This window comes from Sinohyriopsis cumingii, chromosome 3, assembly GCF_028554795.1.
Source record: "Sinohyriopsis cumingii isolate HCF-2022 chromosome 3, ASM2855479v2, whole genome shotgun sequence".
Taxonomy (NCBI): domain Eukaryota; kingdom Metazoa; phylum Mollusca; class Bivalvia; order Unionida; family Unionidae; genus Sinohyriopsis; species Sinohyriopsis cumingii.
The window spans coordinates 32,651,199-32,672,117 of NC_142963.1; the positions used below are offsets into that span (position 1 = coordinate 32,651,199).

The 20,919-nt window shown below is 35.0% G+C and overlaps 1 protein-coding gene across 17 annotated transcripts in view; it reads right to left on the reverse strand.

Moving 5' to 3' along the window:
• The window catches only part of LOC149802647 (RNA binding protein fox-1 homolog 2-like), a 141,556-nt gene that overhangs the window by 88,687 nt on the left and 31,950 nt on the right, over nucleotides 1-20,919 (reverse strand). Inside the window, exon 1 of one of the 17 annotated variants that reach the window (XM_089951980.1) lies at nucleotides 9,416-9,640. The exons of 15 other annotated variants lie outside the window; for them this stretch is intronic. In XM_089951980.1, the coding sequence (XP_089808106.1) occupies nucleotides 9,416-9,445 (30 nt within the window). In that variant the 5' untranslated portion in view covers nucleotides 9,446-9,640. Of the gene's footprint in view, nucleotides 1-9,415; nucleotides 9,641-20,919 lie in introns of those variants that run through there. One more of the 17 variants, XM_089951982.1, reaches the window with a different exon arrangement.

Below are 20,919 nucleotides of genomic sequence, written 5' to 3' on the forward strand. Positions count from 1 at the left end.
TAGATCTTTTTTTTTCACTGACAAGGAAATATGTAGCAAAATGTGCCAAAGGCAGACCCTAAGTATTTGTCTGTCTGTAATCTGGAGCATCAACTTCCACTGACAGACATTGCAAAGAATAAAAGACCATAAAGTTAATATGAGTATCGATAATGCATCTTATTGTAGACTGTGTATCATAAATCGTCTTGATACAGGTTTATCACTTCGCCCATATAGCTTACTTTTCTATTTCAATGCTGAAGGAGCAATTTAAACCAACATTTAAAGACTGTGCATGTCAACTGGTGTATTTTCTCTCCTCATATGCAACCTGCATGGATCTTAAGAATAATAAAAAAGTGAATTCTATCAAATGTTAACTAATACACCCTTTTCACATACCATGACCAGAAGAAAGCTATTAAATTACTTTCATTAGGGTCCTAAGTAAAATGCATGACTAACCAGCAGTAGACAGTCTCTCTCAATGTAATTGATAATGACTAATTGCTAAAAGTTTCACAGAATTCCAATCTTCTTTCAAAGGATCTGTACTTTTAATGTAATGGTTGAAACTTCCTCAAACCTTCTCCAACACACGATTCTCTTGATGTCCTTCCAATGATAAACAAGTACCCCAACATGCCCAGCATCAGATTCGATCTCCAGCGTTTGTGGAAAAGCAACTCGCCATGTATGACTCAAACGTAAAAGAACTTGCATTAACCTTATTAAAGATTCAAAACACAGAACCAAAATTGATACTGCTTGAACACATTCTCAAAAGAACCCCAAGGCGTAAACTACTCCTAACTTCACCAAATTTGTCACATAGGCATCTAAACCACATTGCACACAATTATAGCTGTTTTAGCCCCAACTGCCCCAACCAAAACGTGTGCTTCCTATTATACTGTTATTTAAAGTTACGTAGGTAGGTATAAGGTTTTTATGTGGGGGTTTTTTTTGGGGGGGGGGATAAAAACATATATATAACGATTAGTATATATAAATTAATAAGCGCTTCAAGTACTCAGCTATACCTTATCAATCAGAGGCACAAATTTTTGGAATTTGTTTTTTTATTTAATTAAAAAAGTTTTAAACATATATATATATATTAAAATGATTAGTATATATAATGTACTAAACTCTTCACGAAGGGGCAAAACAGGTTCAATTAGAGGCACAAATCAATTCTGGATGCTTTTTTTAAAATTATTATTTATTTTTAACCATTGGGCAATTAAAGTGCCAGGGTCAGCACTCAAAAACTGGGACAGTTGGCCCACCGGAAACATATTTTTGCCTTAGAGCAGTAAGCTGCACATCTGCAAACTTCTCCATGTGTCTCTGCATGTGATGTCTTCAGTGTAGCATGCCTCGCAATTGCTAAGCATTCCAGTTTCAGTAAAACATTTTGTGGGTGAAACTTACTTTTATATTCTGACACATTAAATCTGCAATTTTTTATACGAAATCTGTACAGATAAAATTGTTAAATTCATTTATTATTCATATAATGCAACTAAAATATTCTTCTGATGTTTCATCTCTGAGACTGGTTAGCCTGCTTAGTAAGAGAATAAATCTGATAGTTCATGTTTAGCAGATAGATAAAAAAATATTTTTTAAAAACTGCACCAAAATCTTTTCATTGACTCAACAATATTCTTTCTCACTCAACTTTGTATCGTGTGTAATGACACATCATCTTCAAGTGTCACACTTTCAATACAACATATACTAGTATACACATGGAAGCTGTAATAGCTCAACTGACAGAGTACCAGTTTTATAATCCAAGGGCTGCAGGCACAATACCTGCCCTAGACAGCAGACAGGCTGACTCTGCATGTCCTTGGGAAAGGCAAATAGCTACCATTTTCAAGGCAGGATATAGCCAACAATGTGTGAAAAGTGTACTTTAAACCCATCAACGAAATAAAAAAATAAATGATTTTTGAAACTTATTTTTCATACATTTGCAGAACTTGGAAAATATATGCAGAAAAAAGAAGCGTAAACTTGTCATCGAAGAGTGAGACATAGCCTAGAAAACCACTCCAAGTAACTTTTGTAAAACTGGTAATTCTTTCTTGGACGAGTATTCTTATATGTACGATCATTTCAAAATATACAGAACCTGGTAATGATAAAGGTACGACCACAATATTAACTGGATAATGTTTGTGTAATTTGGATTTTTAATGTACCTTTAACAATTTTTCAGTCATATCGCTATGATGTCTACAGTGTAGCAGTTTATAGTGATGTCTAGCACTGGGGCAACTAGCTACAATGACGTATCCTCGACTTGATTTGTTGTGGTTGAGGCTATAAACTGATCCCGTATCGTAAAATGGAGCAAAAAAGATCATCACTAAAGTCAGAAAAACAAATAGTGAAGAAATCTACTACATAAGTATAATCATGTTGTGAAAGAAGTTTGGCTTATTTCGAATTTATTAAGCCCTTACACGATAAAATAAACTGGTGTAGTTACACTAACCTCACTGTGTCCGCCATGATGGATAGCGTGAGACTCACCGTGACTCCTTTTCTATGTAAGGCTTGCCAGACCATATTTGGATATTCTACTCTATCAATTAAGTGGCTTCTTGGTGAAATTTCAAAGTTGCCAATAAACCGTATTTGCGCAGAATTTCCGACTCAAACCGCGCCATATTTTTTACTATGATTTGTTTACGTTTCCAATTAAGGCCTCAATGTCCTTAGATAGACACAAATGCGGCTGAGAACGGAAGTAAGCATTATTTGAACTAATATGGCAGACGATCTAAATGAAAATATCAAATAACCCTATACCTCATAGAGTGTATGGCTTTTTAGCCCTCCGATACACATGTAGTAAAGTTGCCCAGTGCAGTGCGCTATAAATAGAACACCTGTTACCTATTCGACTCCATACACATAGGCCTACCTGTTAACTGTTACGCAGTGTAGTGTAACAATTTTACATTTTTTGTACACATTATGTATGGAACAATTTAACAGTAAAGCCCAATCGTTATAGCTGTGTAATAATTTTTCACAGAATAATTTTGTATGTGCTTTAAAATCTTGAGAGAATTTGTTCATCGTAAAGTCAGTGAAGCCACATGACCAACAGTAGCTGCCATTTCTCATACTCGATATTTACAAGTTCTTTGTCTGCGTCTACATCACTAAGTCATCTGAATTTGATAATTTATAAAAACTAATTGCTACCTACATCAATATCAGAGCCTTACCCAAGTTAATGAAGCTTTCATAGCTGTGATTCTAATCGTGAAAAGTACTGAACGAACTCCATGACCTCCATTCTGGAGAGCGAAGAATATGACCCAGTTACATTAAATAGCAGATTTCGACCACAGCATTAATAGCAACCACATGATCTGACGTAATGGTCATTCACAGCAATGAATCAGGTATCTAATCGGGGATTTTCTCTCAAGCTGGCGCTACGAAAACTCAATAAAAATGGCCAATGTTTACAGCAGGCAACAAAAGGCGCTTCCATGTGAAAGGAGTAGAGGCATCCAAAGGCCCTTCCATGTGAATGGAGTAGAGGCATCCAAAGGCACTTCTATGCAAATGGAGCAGAGGCGTCCAAAGGCACTTGCACAAGGTAATGGGATAAAAAAAGGTAAACAAGATTTTACAACTATTTCTACAATGATTTGCAATACATCTGGTATTAAATAAGAGAACTACTCAATTTATTGCATTATATGCAAGGAAAATGTTCAAATTGTTGATATTAGGCTAAAAGAGCGCCGGGTGTGAATCACACCCGGCTTGCTCCATTGACATGTATATGCTCATGTTAGTACCCAGTCCACAAGGAAGGAGCAGGGGTAATAACATGAGCACAGCCGCAGATATGTAGCATCATGTCCCACCCAGTCACATTATCCTGGCACCAGGCCGACCAGTCCTAACACTAACCTCTTAATGCTGAGTGCCTAGCAAGGCAGATGCAAGTACCATTTTTTAAAGTCTTTGGTATGACTCAACTGGGGAGTAAACCCACAACCTCCAGCATCCAAGGCGGACACTCTAACCACTAGGCCATGGGAGCGGTCTATTAGCTGGATAATCATACTCGTTTTTTTTGTGCAAATAAGCCTTTAAAGCTGTCGTCTCATTAAATTCTCCATTTCAGATGCTGAAATCAGAGCCAATGGAATAAGCAATCCTCCACTTTGGATTTAAAATGATTATAAACAATAGATTGCATGCTTATTCAAGACTATTAATATTAAAACAATTTTAAAACTTGCATCACTACCAATACAAAATCGATCCTATAATCACAACAGACAAAACTGGAGGCTATCAACACATCATTCTTTCTTTATTATTATCCTTATCACGATGAATATCCTTACAGTAAAATTCCCTCAGGAACATTTGACACTAGGATAAAATCTTCACGACTTTATGCCACAGGCAATTTAATATATTCGCATGTATGTATATTCTAATGTAAATTTCAACATGTGCTGTTTTTATGATGGCATATAGTCTTTTTGTGATGCATACACTGATATCCACTGGTGGGGAGATGACGATGTAACCACCAAGTCAGTTGTATAACTGATTTTCTATTACCGGTAGATTATAAGGTAATTTCCACCCCCACCCCAACATTATCTTCCATTTGACACTGAAACAGCAGCCATGTTACAAAACTTGTCCATATTGGTTTAAGATGCTCACCCAGGCTATTTTTAGGCACGAGGCCATTACGCACTGTGTCACTGCCAACTAATTCATAACCTGCTCTACTGCACACCCCAACACCTTTAGTGTCCAGAAAATACACCAAGAAGCATGTAAGAAACTATTCAGCCTTTACTTTTTATAACTCTTGTTTGCATCTCTAATGAAAGAAAGCTTTGTTAAATTGCACAAACTTGTTTTCCATGTCTTATGTCTGTCATTTATCTTCATATAAACAACACGTATCTTCAAACAGAACTTAACCACCAGCCTAGTTCTACAGTTTAAAACCTCCACCCTGATAGGTATGTTCATTGGGTTGACATCTTACTCCTAAACTTTGCCATGAAGTGTGCTTCTCACTCACTTACTGAGGAACAAGAGGTCAAACTTTCATATTTTCAGGAATATCTCGCACCTGACAGTCCCTACTGACACTTTACACAAATTAAAGTCTAACTGCCTTAGCTGGACTATTCTGACGTTCTGACGTCTTTTTCCTGATGTAATAAAAAATTCAAACACAAGCAAGTGGAAACATTTTCATGTTATGATGAAATACATTTCAGTTGGCTGAACTGCTAAGGTAGCCTTGGAATGCCGAAGTCAGTTTTAAAAAATGTTTTCAATATACTGGTCCACTGGTATGGAACAACATTACCAGTGACACAAGGCAGTCTCCTAGCATTTCTTCTTTTCATAATCAATGTCTTAAATGAATGAAATCTTTAGAAAATTTAACAGTTCTAGTACAAAAAATATCACCTGCTTTTCTGTAATTTTGCAACATTTTCTTAGTTGAATTTTTCAATGCAGGATGATATTTTTTGTTTTATACATGTTTTTGTTTTCACAGATGCCTGTGGATGTGTTCCAGGCTTGATAATTTGAATTTTAAAATTACTTAATTATTTAGTGTCAAGCCAGATTCTTCACATCATGTTATATATACTGTATATATTGTACATAACACAGAAGGCCTCAAGGTAGATTAGTTCTGTAACCGAGTTACCTTCTCCAAATAAAGTCTTTATTATTACTATTATTATTATTATTATTATTATTATTATTATCATCATTATTATACTTAAACATTTAAAGATGAGACAAGTTTCTTTTTTTAAAAAAAACAACTGTATAATTGCTTTCTTCAAACTTTGTATGGTTTCTGTTGTTTCATTTTTTTAAAAATTCAACTACTGGTAACTTCAGCATTCCTTGGCTACTATTTCAATCAACTAAAATATATCTGGACATAACCTCGAAAATGTGTACACCTGCTTGTATTTGAATTTGATTCCATCATGAAACAAACATATGAGTGCGAGTGACCACCTGTCATTTATGACCATAATCATCATGCACAGCACAATTTTATTATGTAAACACAGACAGCGATCACCTAACAAATGCAAACAGACATCCTTTGGGTAAAAGTTTCATTTCAACACTGCTATGAAGGACCTTTTTGGAAAACTAAATGAACACTGTCAATGTTTATTAATCTGTTATGACCAAGACTGCTTTGACTTTGTCTGTTGACAAAAGGCAAATTATTCTAAAACAACACAGTTATGCATGAGAGTGTCACAAAATAGATATAAAAACCAATGTCCATTATTTAATATTTTGAAGCCACAACCATTTATGACAGTGTTTGTTATATATAAAAAAACAGATGAGTCTGGCTTCCGGTTCCTAAAGTCTACTGATGATGTGGGTAGCTGTGGTATACTACAGACTGTAAACCAGACTAAGGTACATGTCACTAACTGCCATTTAAGTCCCAGAGTCCTGAAAGTCCCCGTTATCATTAACTGACGCTTCTTTAAAAGTTGTTGCAGATGTACATAGTCAATTCAAAGGTTTGTGTTGTTTCTTTATCTTTTGTGAAAAACCACAGAATCCCAATAAACCTCTCATTAGAACATGTTTGAAAAGGTTTCATTGTAGCAGTCAAGCATGTCATTTTAGTTTGGAGTCCATCTGTAATGCCTAGGGTGAACAAGGTCTTTGTAAGTGATTAAAGATCTTTGTCATTGCACAAAGTTCATGTTGTTTGTTGATTTTGTGATATTACTATTATTAAAACCCACATCAAAATCACGTTTGCTGTGGTGCAGGCCTATTGTACCCTTTAACAATTTAATCTATGTATATCCTCAGTGAATTGCATGTGTTTTGGTTTAGTCTTTAAATAAAGTATTTTGTTTCTGGATGGGTTAATTCAGTCTTTTGATTTCATTCATTGGTACATATATATTTCATGTTAACCAAAGCTTAATTAAAGCCGTTAATGCATACACAGGATGAGAAAGTATAATCATAACAAACTGTGCAGTTTTAAACTACATTTGAAGGAGTACTACATGTAAGACCTCGACACTGATATTTATGTTGTGGGCGTCAAGGTCTTACAGCCTAACTAACGGCGCTGTGTAGCGTGTTTTGATGTCGTCTAACATCGTTACGAAAGTCAAATTTTCATGAATATTTCAGACAACTGACAACTAAAATAACGACGGTTTTCTACAAAGTAAAGTCATAATGTTTTAGTCAGACTTTACTTACTCTGATGTCTTTTCTCTAATAAATTCAAATTCTCACAAAAGAAATGGACCTGTTTTCAAGTTTAGTTGGCCTACATTTCAGTTGGCTGGAAAGTGATGAAAGCCGGGATGGCCGAAATTGGGTTAAGTTGAAATATTATTCTTTAACGAAATGAATAAAAATACATTATGCCTATTGGAACTGAAAGCAACGGTTCATTTCGTTCAAGAAACATATCCCCAACATGAACCTACTTGAACTTACGCTGGCATACACTGACTACCGTCACACTGCAACAAATTCAAATGTATGTCAACAGAACATGAAAATGCATCCATTTGGAAGTATATTTTCATTCCGCCAGGATAAAGACAGCACAGTAAGTATATTTATTACACATAAATTAGTGGAAAAGTGTCGAGAGTGCCAAGTGTGTGAGATGTTCCTGAAAGTTTGATTACTCATTCCGATGTCAACGACTTTGGAACACGCTATACAAGGCCGTTATTTGGATAGTAAGACATAGCACTTTAATCAAAAACAACATGTGCTATGTCTTACATTGTACGACTACATTTGAAGTCAGTCTGAAATAAATGGAAATGTCAAGTTGTTAACTTATGGACTGGGTAAATAAATATTACCTTATTCATTGTACAATTCATATGCTAACCTGCATATACACTTGAGCATGAAATAGAACTGTACATGTTTTATAATACATGTATCTTTATTGCTATCCAAAATTCCTTAAAATTAAATGATTGCAATATTTTCAAATGAACTGTAAAATTAGAAATAAAATACATGTACAGCAACTGTGGATATTTCACCTCCTTAAATCTGCTGCATTTGACTTTTAAAAAAAACTATTCATACACAAACCTGTCTTGAGAGACCCTTTTTATTGCCAGAAAGGATATCTCACAATACAAGTTTCACTGTATAATCAACTTGAGCAATTAGACTTATATTTGTGAAAAAGTATCAATATGAGATGCCAAGTGCACAAGATGTTCCTGAAAATCATGCCTCTATAGTATATGTACACCATCCCATCTGTTTATACCTCCATACTAATTTAAAAAAAAACAAAACAAATGGCATCAAGGGTACCAAAAATGCACAAACTTTTCATTGATCAATGTACAAATTTTATCCCCACTGTTGCCGGGAGAAGGGGGGGGGGGTCAAAACGCTGAACTATTTTGGTGTTTCGATTCAAACAACACTTTCTTTAGCCACATGGTTGCCATACTGTTCCTGGTCTATGTTCTCAAGCAACAGATGTAATATTATTCACCGTCTTCTATAAGCTCAATAATTTCGTAATTCTGGAGTTGCATCTCTTTGAATACTTGTATACAGGAGTTCCTTCTTTTTATTTGTTCACTTTTTCTTTTTAAAAAATATATTAAAACAAGACACTGCAAATACTGGATGCAGGCAAAAAGACACCAAGTTTACAGTTAAGGACCCCCTTATGACAAAAAGATTAGAATTTAAAAACTGATAAATGAAATTACCAAACTTTGTGCATTTTTTATATCCTTTATGCTTTTCGGTAGGAGGGTACAAACTGGAGGGTGTACAATTACTAAAGTTCCACTGTCAGTCGAACTGAAAGTACACTGAACAATGCGTTCAGTTTCAAGTAAGACTTCAACCCATACAAGAAAATGTCGAGGTAAACATCTTATATTGTAGGACTACCAACAGCCAAATGATTAAATTTCACTACATGTACAGGTCACCTGCTCCAAGATGTTTGAAGCGATGCATGAACTGCAGTTCCCCAATAGTGTTTACCATATTGGTCTCGTGCACTCAATTCAATATCCAAGTCTATAATTAAAAATAACACAACCATAACCTATAGCGAATTCGTTGAACAGCAGCATGCACCCTAAACGTCCAAAGCACACTGGAACAAAAGATCATCGTGTATTGTATTGAACTTATCTCACGGACGGACACTAACTGTACGAAAAGCTGTCAAACGGAGAAAGGATATTGCCTAACAAAGAAAAGAGGGCTATTCTTATGCATTTTCGATCACCACTTTCACCTGCTGTTTATTATACATGCTGTACCTTAATGTGTAACATCTACCTGGCCATTATAAATAGACAGATATAAGATGTATACTCACAGGTGTAAATACTTGAGTTGTGAGCAACATGTTTTCATTATCTCCACCAAGGCTAAACTCTCTATCCCAAAGAAGATAACATCCTATTTCTATTGTGTTTCGTCAATGCTGAGTCTGCCATCGAATGAAAGGAAATACTAGAAACTCTCTCCTGCTTCTTTTCCCTGCTGTCTTGGGTCCATGTACATGAATTAAGTGGGTCATGTGTGCTGAGGAATGGCAGGACGGGACTGTTACATGTTTAACGCTAGGGGGAATAAGGTTGATATAAATTTTAATTAGTCGGATCAAGTGACTCATTAAAAGCCGGAATCAAATGATTAATCTGCCCTAACCTAGGGATCTAATTTCTCTGTGTACATATTTATCTTTAACTGAAATCACAGCGAGGTCATAATTTCCCAGTATTATCCGCGTTACAAAACAAAAAGAATCAGCATCTCACCTACCTGTCAAGCAGAAGGGTCTATCTACCAGACCATGACAATAACTGATGGGTCAGCCAGGTAGCCTCCATGCTATTGTTATCTTTATACAATGAGACAAAAATTACCACCACCACTTTCTCCTGGGAAAGAAATGCAATAAGTCGTGGGGGTGGGGTTCGGGGTTCTATATCTCACCATATACAATTCTGGTTTCAAATGTGAAAATTTAAAATTAAAAGTTTGTACTACATTCATATAATGTTGTTGTTGTTGTAGGGTTTAACGCCATTTTCAGCACAAGATAGGCTATACATGGCGGCCAGTATAATTGGTGGAGGAAGAACCCTGGAAAACCCCGGGAAGAACCACCGACCCACGAGAAGCTACTGGCAGGCTTTCTCACGTACATTCATATAATAAAAAGACAACTGCAAAATCGCACAAAGTATCTAGATTGTAACATTTTCGTGTCACTGATTTTGAAAAGAAATTGCTTTATGACCACAATAAGACTGCCAGAGGTGGACTGGAAGAAACAGCAGGCTTTAAAAACGTTATTCAAGTGTTGTGACAAAAAACAGTAATTTTTTTGTCAAGTTTGTTTGGATGAATATGTTGACCGTCATCAGTGTCATTCTTTTAAGTTAGATTAAAACATTTCAATTTTTGTTTCCTCGAAAGCCAAATTTCAAATCAATTTATTTCTTCAGCCTTAGGGGCAGAACAATTAATTCTCGGTGTGGGAGTAGGACCTGAGATTTTCGTTTGAGTTTTTTTTTTTTCTTTCTTCCTCTTATCAAGGCAATTTTTTAAACAAATTTAATAATACGACAGATTCTTTTTCACTAAATGTGATTTTGTGGTTTTAATAACATTTTTCAGCACATAATATACATGGCGACCAGTATATTTGGTTGGCGAATAACAAACCTACCCATGAGAAGTTACTAGCAAGCTTTTTCACATATCCACCTTTGCTGAGCCAAGACTCAAACCGATGCGGACACCTGGGGCTTATTTGTGAGTCAGACATTTAACGAAAAAATACCGGACCGCTCCCAAAGAGCAAATAAATGGCTGATCCCTTAACACACATTTTTATACATCACTTGTAGTGTCCATTGATTTAAGTGGATAGAGACTACACTTGACATCGGTTAAAAAAACTGTTTTGCAGCTGGACTAAAATAAAATGGTTTTGACAAATCAATACAGAACTCTTGATAATGATTTAACAAATTGGGTATTTTACTCCTTGACTGTAAACATTTTGTTTTAATTTGATGAGGGATGTTGTGAAAACTGCAAGACACACTTGCACTGTCAGGTCTTTTAGAATAAATATAATTACAGGGTTTAGTTATTACAACTAATTCAGTGTGTTTTTGTTTATAGGACTATATTGTACAATAAATTCCATACAATCATGGAACATCTGAAACCATACCCATTTGCAAAGTTTATGCTTACTGAAATATGTTATGCACAACCACACATGGTCTATGCTTACTGCTGGCACCATAATCTGTCAGTTTTAGACTAAAAGTTTTATAACAAAATTATTCTGCATAATATGAACACCTAAAAAATAAAATACAAGTTTTAGATCTGTCAGTGTAAAACACAAAAACACTATTTATCTCAAGTTCTGTTAATATATCATTCAATGCATGTATAAAAAAAAACAGTAAGTCAATTATTTCAAGGGGGGGGGGGGTTGCAAACATGAGCCACATTTATGTAATGTCATAAAAATTATTTTAAAAGAAAATGGCAGAAATGCTGAATGCACAATAATGCTTTAAACGGAATGCAATCAAAGTTTTCCAAATATTTACAGGATTCAGTACTTTTGATTCGATAATTTATCTTTATTAATTGTCCAAATTATTATCAACACAATATAATACTAATAACTCAAATTAATGATATGTAATGCCATACATTTATTAATCGATGTACAGAATTGTTTCTTTCATCTATGCCATTGATAATGAAATTTAGTTTAGTCTATAGCACAATTTTACACTGCTGGACTACAATTTATATACGTAAAAGTTAGATTGCCCATGGCAATTAAATTTCAGTTTTTACTCATTTACATTTAAACTTTTTAAAGTTTCCCAGCCAAAACATTTGATATGAAGTATCTAATGTCATCTTTCCTAGATGCCTGAACTGCATCTGGAGATGTGTATTTGCCTGTCCATGTGAAACTTAACTTGCCCCTTGTAACCGGAAATGGTAATTGTTCAATGCCTGCACTGCATACCAATGTATATGCATCCAACAATTTTCCTTCTCTGTACTGCTGCCACTCCAGGCAAATTTTGAAGTGGTTTCCTCAGTCTACAACTTACTGTTTTAAGTGGTGCCAACCTACACAAGGCACATGTAGGCAAGTTACAGCGAATGTCTGGAGTTGGGTTACTTTGTGGCTTGCTTTCATCTAATTTCCTAAAATTGGCAACCGATCTGAGATGGTTAATTGTTGTTGTTGTAGGGTTTAATGCCATTTTTCAGCACACAATAGGCTATACATGGCAGCCTGTATTAATGGTGGAGGAAGAACCCGGGAAAACCCCAGAAAGAACTATCGACCCACGAGAAGCTACTGGCAAGCTTTCTCACATACCCACATTAGCTGAATCCAAGACTCAAACCCACGCAGACAGAGGTGAGATGGCAGTGATCCGTAACGCGGACAGCGCTTTAGACCATTCGACCACTCGGGGCCCTGAGATGGTTAATAGCACTAGTCCTTGTCATACTGACAGCCACTTCTTCCATACAGGCATAGGAGACACTCATATCTACTAATGGGTACAGACAAATGCTAGAATCATCATCAACAAATACAAGATAAGTATGAGTTATTCTTAATTAGACATATGCACTAGTGAGATGCTGGAAACATCATAGGGTGGCAGGACAAAAAGGTGGTAGTAGAGAAATCAAGAGTGCTTTTGCACCGTTTTCCTTGTCAATACTCCTCATTCTCTCTCTCTCCTCTCATTGTAACCTTGATTTTTATTTTTTCTTCTTTTCACAATTTTAAGTTCTATTTTATAGTTCATATGTAGAATATCATGATAAGTCATTCATGTCTACCTGTTATATTATTTGGTAAATTACGTCATTTTAAAAATGTTCTGTGTCAAGGACACAGTATCTATTAGATTTGATACAGGAGGCAGACCCTAAAGTTCATTTTCAAGCGCATTACACTAAAGTAGACAATACTGAATTAAAAAATTAATATATATTTTGCTTAATACACAGGTAGTTCACAATCACTGGCAATGAGAAAGTTTAAAGTTAAATTTTATTTTGGATGATTTTGTCCATTTAACCCTGAAACTGATGGGTGGTGGGATCAATAATGCATTATACATTGTGTTTTTGTTTGTCAAAAAAAGTACTTCTGCAACAAGGCATTTTAAATGCACTTTTGCATAAAGAAACCATAAATTATTCATCTTTTGTTTACTTGAATGCAGATAGGCAGGTAAATATAAACTTGAGAGAAAATGTATAATTACAGTACAACACAATCTTTAACCAGCAGTATACTGAGTTGTTTGTTTTTACCATATTTACTAGCTTATAAAATGAGCCCACTGCAATCTGTACAGAACCAGATCTGCCATCACATAATGTACCCACGGATCTGTGTCTGTGCAGTGTGTTAGGAATAACCAGTAGAAAATATACAACACAGACCTTGATCTACATTTGCATTATGCTACAGCTATTAAGAGCTTTGTTCTCTTGAATTTCACTAACTCATAAGCGAGTATATATGGTACAGATCATGTAAAAGTTTTGATATGACTGCCCTGTAACCATTGTGGCATGGGTCAAGAAGTCATCTGGAAACATTACATTATTTACATGCACACATATCAAACTGCTTATCCCAAGAAGTTACAAAGCTATATGTTATCCATGACTCACTTTCCTTTTATACAGGTTCCAACCAAAGACAATTTCCTGAATGATACAGCCTATTTTCACTTTAAGCTAAACTCTTGATCTCAACTGATCTCAAGAACTTGCCTGTTGGTCATGATATCCCAAGTTTATTCCAACATTTGATTGAAGATTTGTATTCCAGCAAGATTGCACACAAAAATAAAACAAATGTAAGAAAACCATGCATTATATTTCAAGCCTTGTATTTATTTCTTCATTACATACCTCCAACATTCAGGCCCCACTCATTCCCCCATCCACCCACCTAACTTGGACCAAATTTTTTCAGTTCAAAAATTGAACATGTATATCTTAAAAGGTAATGAAAACTCCATTTATTCAAATTCCACAACTGATCATGAATTCAATCAAGATCTTGTGACAAATGGGGAAAACACTGCTTCTGCCATTCTAAAATGAAACTCAAGTCATCCAAAAATGAGGCTTGATTGGAACTGACAAGCCTAAAAGCCAAAACAAATAGTATCTGTATTTAGTTTCATCTTAAATCAAAACCGAGTTGGTCAGTTGAAATATTTTTTTAAAAAAATTTTCCCATCCATTTACTGAAAGCTAACCACCAATGCTTTACCTACTTTTATTCTACAGACAAAGCAAAATTTTTTATTCTCAACATGTTATATATATATATATATATATATATATATATATATATATATATATATATATATATATATATATATATATATATATAACACTCCATATATAATAAGTTAATTATTTGCATTTGCCTGATGCAACTTTATAGGGTGTCACTGCTGCTCTATTTGGTACAAGCATTGGACTTCTAATCCATGGGTTGCAGTTTTTTTCTTCTTTAGTCTAAGGACAGTGACATTGTCTTTCCATAACCCAGACCTTCATACATACAATCAGAACAATTCACTTCTATAACCAAGAAATGTAATATATTTTACATAATACTGCAATGTATTTAGAAATTAAGATCTGTACTTCATTAAATTAAAAGCTTACTACAATAAACACACATTAAGAGATCACAGTGTCCCTACCATATTTCTGTACATGCTAGAGATGTTAGTTACCTTTGTAGTAGCATGGAAGTACCCAGTAACTTGAAGATCCATATTTCCGTAATGAGACATATTAACCCACAAAGTTAAAGTGGCACACTTCTCAAAACAGCGAAAACACAAGATCTACATGTGGGCCTGGTTTTAACCCACCTGAGTAACTATTTTATAATATGCTAGTTTGTGAATGCAAAATTCATATACAAATTGAACTGTGGTTTGGAAAGTGGCGTTTGGGGAACATAGCTGCTACTCTGACTTTAAATTAAGTGATGCTTACCTTCCTTTTAGACCAAAGAAGATTAAAACAAAGTGGATTCTTTTGCTACACTTGTGAAGTTGTTTTATAACCCTTTTCTTACTGAAGCCCAACCAGATGAACCGTTTGTGTAGAACTTTAAATTTGTTGACAGTGGTGTATTAGCAGAGAGAATGCAGTGATGCTGGTGAATCTGGCTTTACCGGGCAGGTTTTTAAAATAAATTTTAAGTTTTAAGCTAATTCAAAAATTATAACATTCTCTCAAGTCATACATTTTTCACTGAAAATTTTCAGACTTAGAAATTCAGTTGAAAGTAAAACTAAAAAAGTCATTATTTTCTTATTTTTTTATATTACTTTCAATGAATGTTTTCTGTCTGCAATATTTATTTTTCCACCTACATATAAGTGCATGAAATATGGGGAATTAATGGAGTTGTGTTCAGGTGTTTCTAGTTTTTGTAATGGGATAAAGTCATAAATAAAGGGCATCAGTTGTATAAATGTGAAAGTTATCTAATCAGAAACCTACTGTCACATTTGCTCAAATTCAAATCAGCATCATTAACACAAAATAAAAAGACCTTGATGACATGATACTATCAACCATGGTCAAATTCTACCAAGTATTTTTTCAGAAGTTATTGCTTAAAGATTTTTCTATTTTTTAGCAAAAGTGGCCATATTTAATGGTAAGTTGACATTATCTGATCAAAGTTGAAAGACCGTCATACCTGGGAACATCCACATTTTTGGACAACTTCTGCTGAGCTGTTTTTCTGAAGAGCTATTTTCAGGTTTTTTGTTTTTAGTAATGGCAGAAATGTCTGATGATGGATCAGCATCATTTGAAAAGTTACCTGTGCCATAATGTTTTGTCAAATTTGGTAAAATTCTTAAAGGAATCATTTGAACAGCTGACTGCTTTTATAATGTGTATGCAGTACATTGCTCAACTTGCAATTGTTTCATTTGCCTTACGTATTTTGACTCTTATCACAGGAATTAGTATGTGAGATGTTTCTGCAGAATATATCTGACAATTTAGGTAAAATATCTCTGGGGTCATTAGATTATTGTTTATTACTGCTCCATGCATATAAATGTTGAAAGAAATCAAGAAATAAGTTCATTGCATGTACTTTGTTGACATGTACAGTGGATGCTTTTGTAAGATCTACATTGAGTAATAAACTGCAAAGTGAAACTTATCATGATACCAAGTATAACATCTCATCAAAAAACAAAAATCTCTCCACATTAAAATGAGGCTTAGATTACCAAAAAGTGTAACTGTCAACATGAATACTATTAAGAAACTAAGGACTAGGTGTGAAACTAATTTCTTGATTTAGTATACAAAGTTTGTTTCTTAATATATATTTACACAATTCTTACATATATAAGGGCCATACAGCAGACGACCTTTAAACCTGTCACCTTCACTCCCAGTATAATATTTTCACAAGTCTGACCTATTTAAGTATTAAGTTTTCATGAAGTACCTGTGTAAAAAAACAAAGTTTCCTTCAATGAGGATGGAGTGGGTGGGTGGCAATAATGACACTTTTAACACACTGACAATATTGTGCTAAGAAAATGGGAGATAGTGCCTTTCCCAAAGACACACCATGAGAGTCAAACCAGGCTGACCTGAGAAAGTATAAAGCCACAATTAATGGATTACGGGTTTGACGTGAACTTACTCAGCTACCCTCCACTTCAGTGCCCTAAGTGGTTAGTGTGTCCACCTCAGATGAGGAGGTTGAAAGTTCAACCCCAACCGAGTCATACCAAAGACTTGTAAAAATGGTACTAACAGGCTCTAGGCGCTCTGCATTAAGAGGTTAGTGTCAGGACTGGTTGGCCTGGGATCAGGATAATGTGACTGGGTGGAATATGACGCTACGTGTCTGCAGAATAACGTCCCAGTGCTATAAACTGCCAAACTTCAGACATCATAGCATCAGAACTAAAACTGTTAAAGCTACATTAAAACAAAAAATATTTTTAAATAAGAGCAACCCTGGTTCCTCTGAAGCATGTTCTGTATTGACAAGTAAGCGAAATAGGCAAACATAATCAATAACTGATGCATGCACAGCTACAACACTTATTAGGGGTAGAAAATTCAGAGATTTGTTCTCAAGGTGTGAATCCACATTCAGCACTGCTAATTTTTTTCCATTCACGACTAGATATCTTACTGAGCCCAAGCATGGGTTTATTTGAAATAAAGTATCTGACCTAAGTGTGAAGGAGAAGCTGGTTAATAGACAGGTCAGATTTTAAAGTTTCACTCAACCATGATAAAAGATCAAGTATGCATGTACTGTTGCCATGATAGGACTAAGATCCAACCCATTTTATAGATAACAGAAACAGATGCATAAGTTGGCCCGTGAAAAAGTTGTAGTCCACTATAAATTTAAAGTGAAACTGATCTCCACAACAAGCAAATACTTTAGCACTAATGGTGACCCTTAAGTCCTTTGAGATACCTGGGTAAGTTCATCTGACACCTCGATTGCTGTACAACACCTGGTGATTTATTGCCAAGTCTAAAATTGGAGGCCCTATAATAATGAGGGTTCCATAAGGGCATGTTATATGAGAGTGAAACCATTTTTGTTTATATCAGGGCTAGTAAAACTTCCATTACCTATTCAACATAATACTGTCCAACCTGTCTTACAAGACCACCCCTCTTCCAATAAAAATTGGTCACTCAAGATCAGTCATCTCTTGCAACATATCTGGGAAGAATTAGTTTTCAAGGTCAAAATTCAACTGGGTTTCAGAAATAAAAATACCCAATATAACTGTAAATGTCATTTTATTCTTATTCATAGTTCCTGCAAAATATTATACATGTTTGTCTTAAAAAAACTACCATATGCAGCATCAGAAAGATATCCCATAAAACATTCACCTTTATATCCATCACCACTTGTAATTTATACTGTAGCAGTTTTGAAAAGACGTTATGCAAATACATGTATTAATCTAATTAAAGTGAGATCTATTCATAATAAATACAGTAAATCTGACAGGTGCCGATATAGGTTCATACATTTTGTAACCTGTCAGTCAAAATGAGAGATGCCATTAGAAAGGTCATGATCCGATGACATTTTTCACTTTCATGAATATGAAACTTTTCCTATGATTGGTGAATCAAAAAGTCTACAGAATCTTCAGTAACTATAAGTTCGTGATTTTGATTAAATTTAATAATTATGAAATATATACGTACCAGTTCAAGAAAAAAAAACAACAATTAGATTAGCTAGAAACAGAAAAAAAAGGCAAAGTCTAAATTCATCCAGGACATCAATGGATTAGCCAAACTTGAGCATGAGCAAAGTCAATGCACTATGGTGAACAGATGAGATCCATGAGTGCCATTTTCTGCTTGGTGTGTGCATTGAAATAACTATAATATCAGTAAAGCTTTAGTAAGTGGAAGTAAGAAAGTTGAAAATAAAGATACCATATAAAATGTTTTAAAGCAAGTCTTGCAAAAAATGAAAAAATGATAATTCTGAATATATTAAATGTTATAGTTCTAGCTGATGCTTACAAAGCATTTGTATCATGTATTCCATATATAGATGAGAGCATTTACAAATATCTGCCATACTGTACAGTGTTAGATGACAAGGTATCATGTGTTAATCTTGGCCTGTAGGTTAGTTGTAACATTCACCACAACTCACAAAAGCTTTTTTTCGGGGACACCTCTAATGAATTAGAATACAATGGAAGCACCTTTTGACTCCTTTCTGATTTCACACGATTTCTGCTTAAGACTCAGTCTTAATCAGCTATCTAAAGTAACTGTGTTTGGATTCTCCCTTAACAAAAATGAAGGCTGCAGACTTCGTTCAGAACTTTCTGGTGTTTGGATCAAGAGAATTTTGATTATGAAGGTTTCAGTAAGTCAGATATAGGCTGCAATATTGATGTTGTAGGCAACTCTAATTCTGATCATTTGTCAAATTCCTATTCTGTGATCCAGATGTAGAAATGAACAGTTAGATTTCGACCATGGGGTCTCAAATAATCAAACCACCCTAAAAGCTGCCATGAGGGCATTTTAAATGGCCGCACCACCTTTGCTATCTCTCATGACACCTTGTGACGCCAATCATTCTGTGGGCCACAGTAAACAGCTTGGCAGGCTGCATGTGGCCCATGAGCCACATGTTGAGACCCCTGATTTAGATGTTAAGAAAAGTCAGCTATAGTTAGTCACACAGCTTCACTGACCTCATGGCAAATGAATTCTATGAGAATTTTAAAGCACAAACAAATTTCTTGTGAAAAATAATTATATAGTAATTACTTACAGATAACAAAATATGCCCAAAAAAGGTAAATTAGTAAAATTTATATTGAAGCTGACATGTACTACACTGATCTAACATTTACTGGCAGGACAGTATTACACTGACTACTTTAAGGTCTACTAGAGTGTAATACACACTACATATCAGAATGTTCATTTTTTACTAAATAACTCAGAAATGTGCATTAAAAATGCATATTTTAACTAATAGAGAAGAAAATGAAGATAATGTGTGCATTTATCGATGTTTTATGGAAAACACTCTAGAAATATTTGTATACTTCCAGTGATAATAGGATTTCTGGAAGTGACGTACTGTTGGAAAGTTCCTCAAGTTTAGTGTATGGGGTGATGCCTGAATTTTGTGTTGATTCAAGCAATGACCCTAAAGAGGATATAGGGCATAATGAGGCCGAGTAGCGCTTGGGCTATTCATTCTGGTAATTACTATTATCATTATGGCAATTGTTATTATTATTCTTTCATTAATGTTATTTCAATTTTATCATGAAAAGAGAAGGGCACGAATCTGGATGAAACTTGGATGTCTTCAGAGCAGATTGTCATGTGGGCATAGTTCATCAGTAACTACTGGTGTAAAAAATTAAACACTTAAGACTGTGAGAGGTGTAGAAATAAATACTTTATTAACTTTATGACACGTTTTGTTCTTTTAAACCGTGATGAGATGCAGACCCCGAATGTACTTTGGGTGTGATTGTTTACTACCCTCCACATATAGTAAAATTGAAGAATTTTAAGAAGAAAAAGTGTGTGTGATTAGGATTTTTAACGTAGCTTTAACAATTTTTCAGTCATATCGCTACGATGTCTGCAGTGTAGGGCCTAACCGAGTAAATAATTTTCACCGAGTACCGAATCCGAGTATTTGGATGTACTATTTGCCAGATCCAGGCACGAACCGAGTAGTAGGTGCGACTCCGGAGAGTATCGTTTGTTTCATTATCATATGCAATGCTTAAACTTTAAATGTTAACTGTTTGTGTAATTATAATTTATTTTTAACTAAATTATTATGTATTAAAAAACTTTTTTTTAAAAGTTTGATATTTATTGAATTATTTTACTTGTAACCATTTGTGCGCGTATTATTTGCCGAGGCGAATACTTCCAAGTAGTACCGAATAACAGGATATTCAGCCGAGGTGAATGTCCGGGGTGATTTCCGGTTAGGCCCTACTGCAGTGTGACAGTTTACAGTGATGTCTAGCACTGAAGCATCATGCTGCAGACATGTAGCATGATGTCCCACCCAGTCACATTATCCTGATGCCAGGCCGACCAGTCCTAACACTAAACTCTTAATGCTGAGCACCTAGCGTGGCAGCTGTTAGTACCATTTTTCTAAGTCTTTAGTATGTCTCGGCTGGGGTTCAAACATGTGACCTCCTGCTTCCAAGGCAGACACTCTAA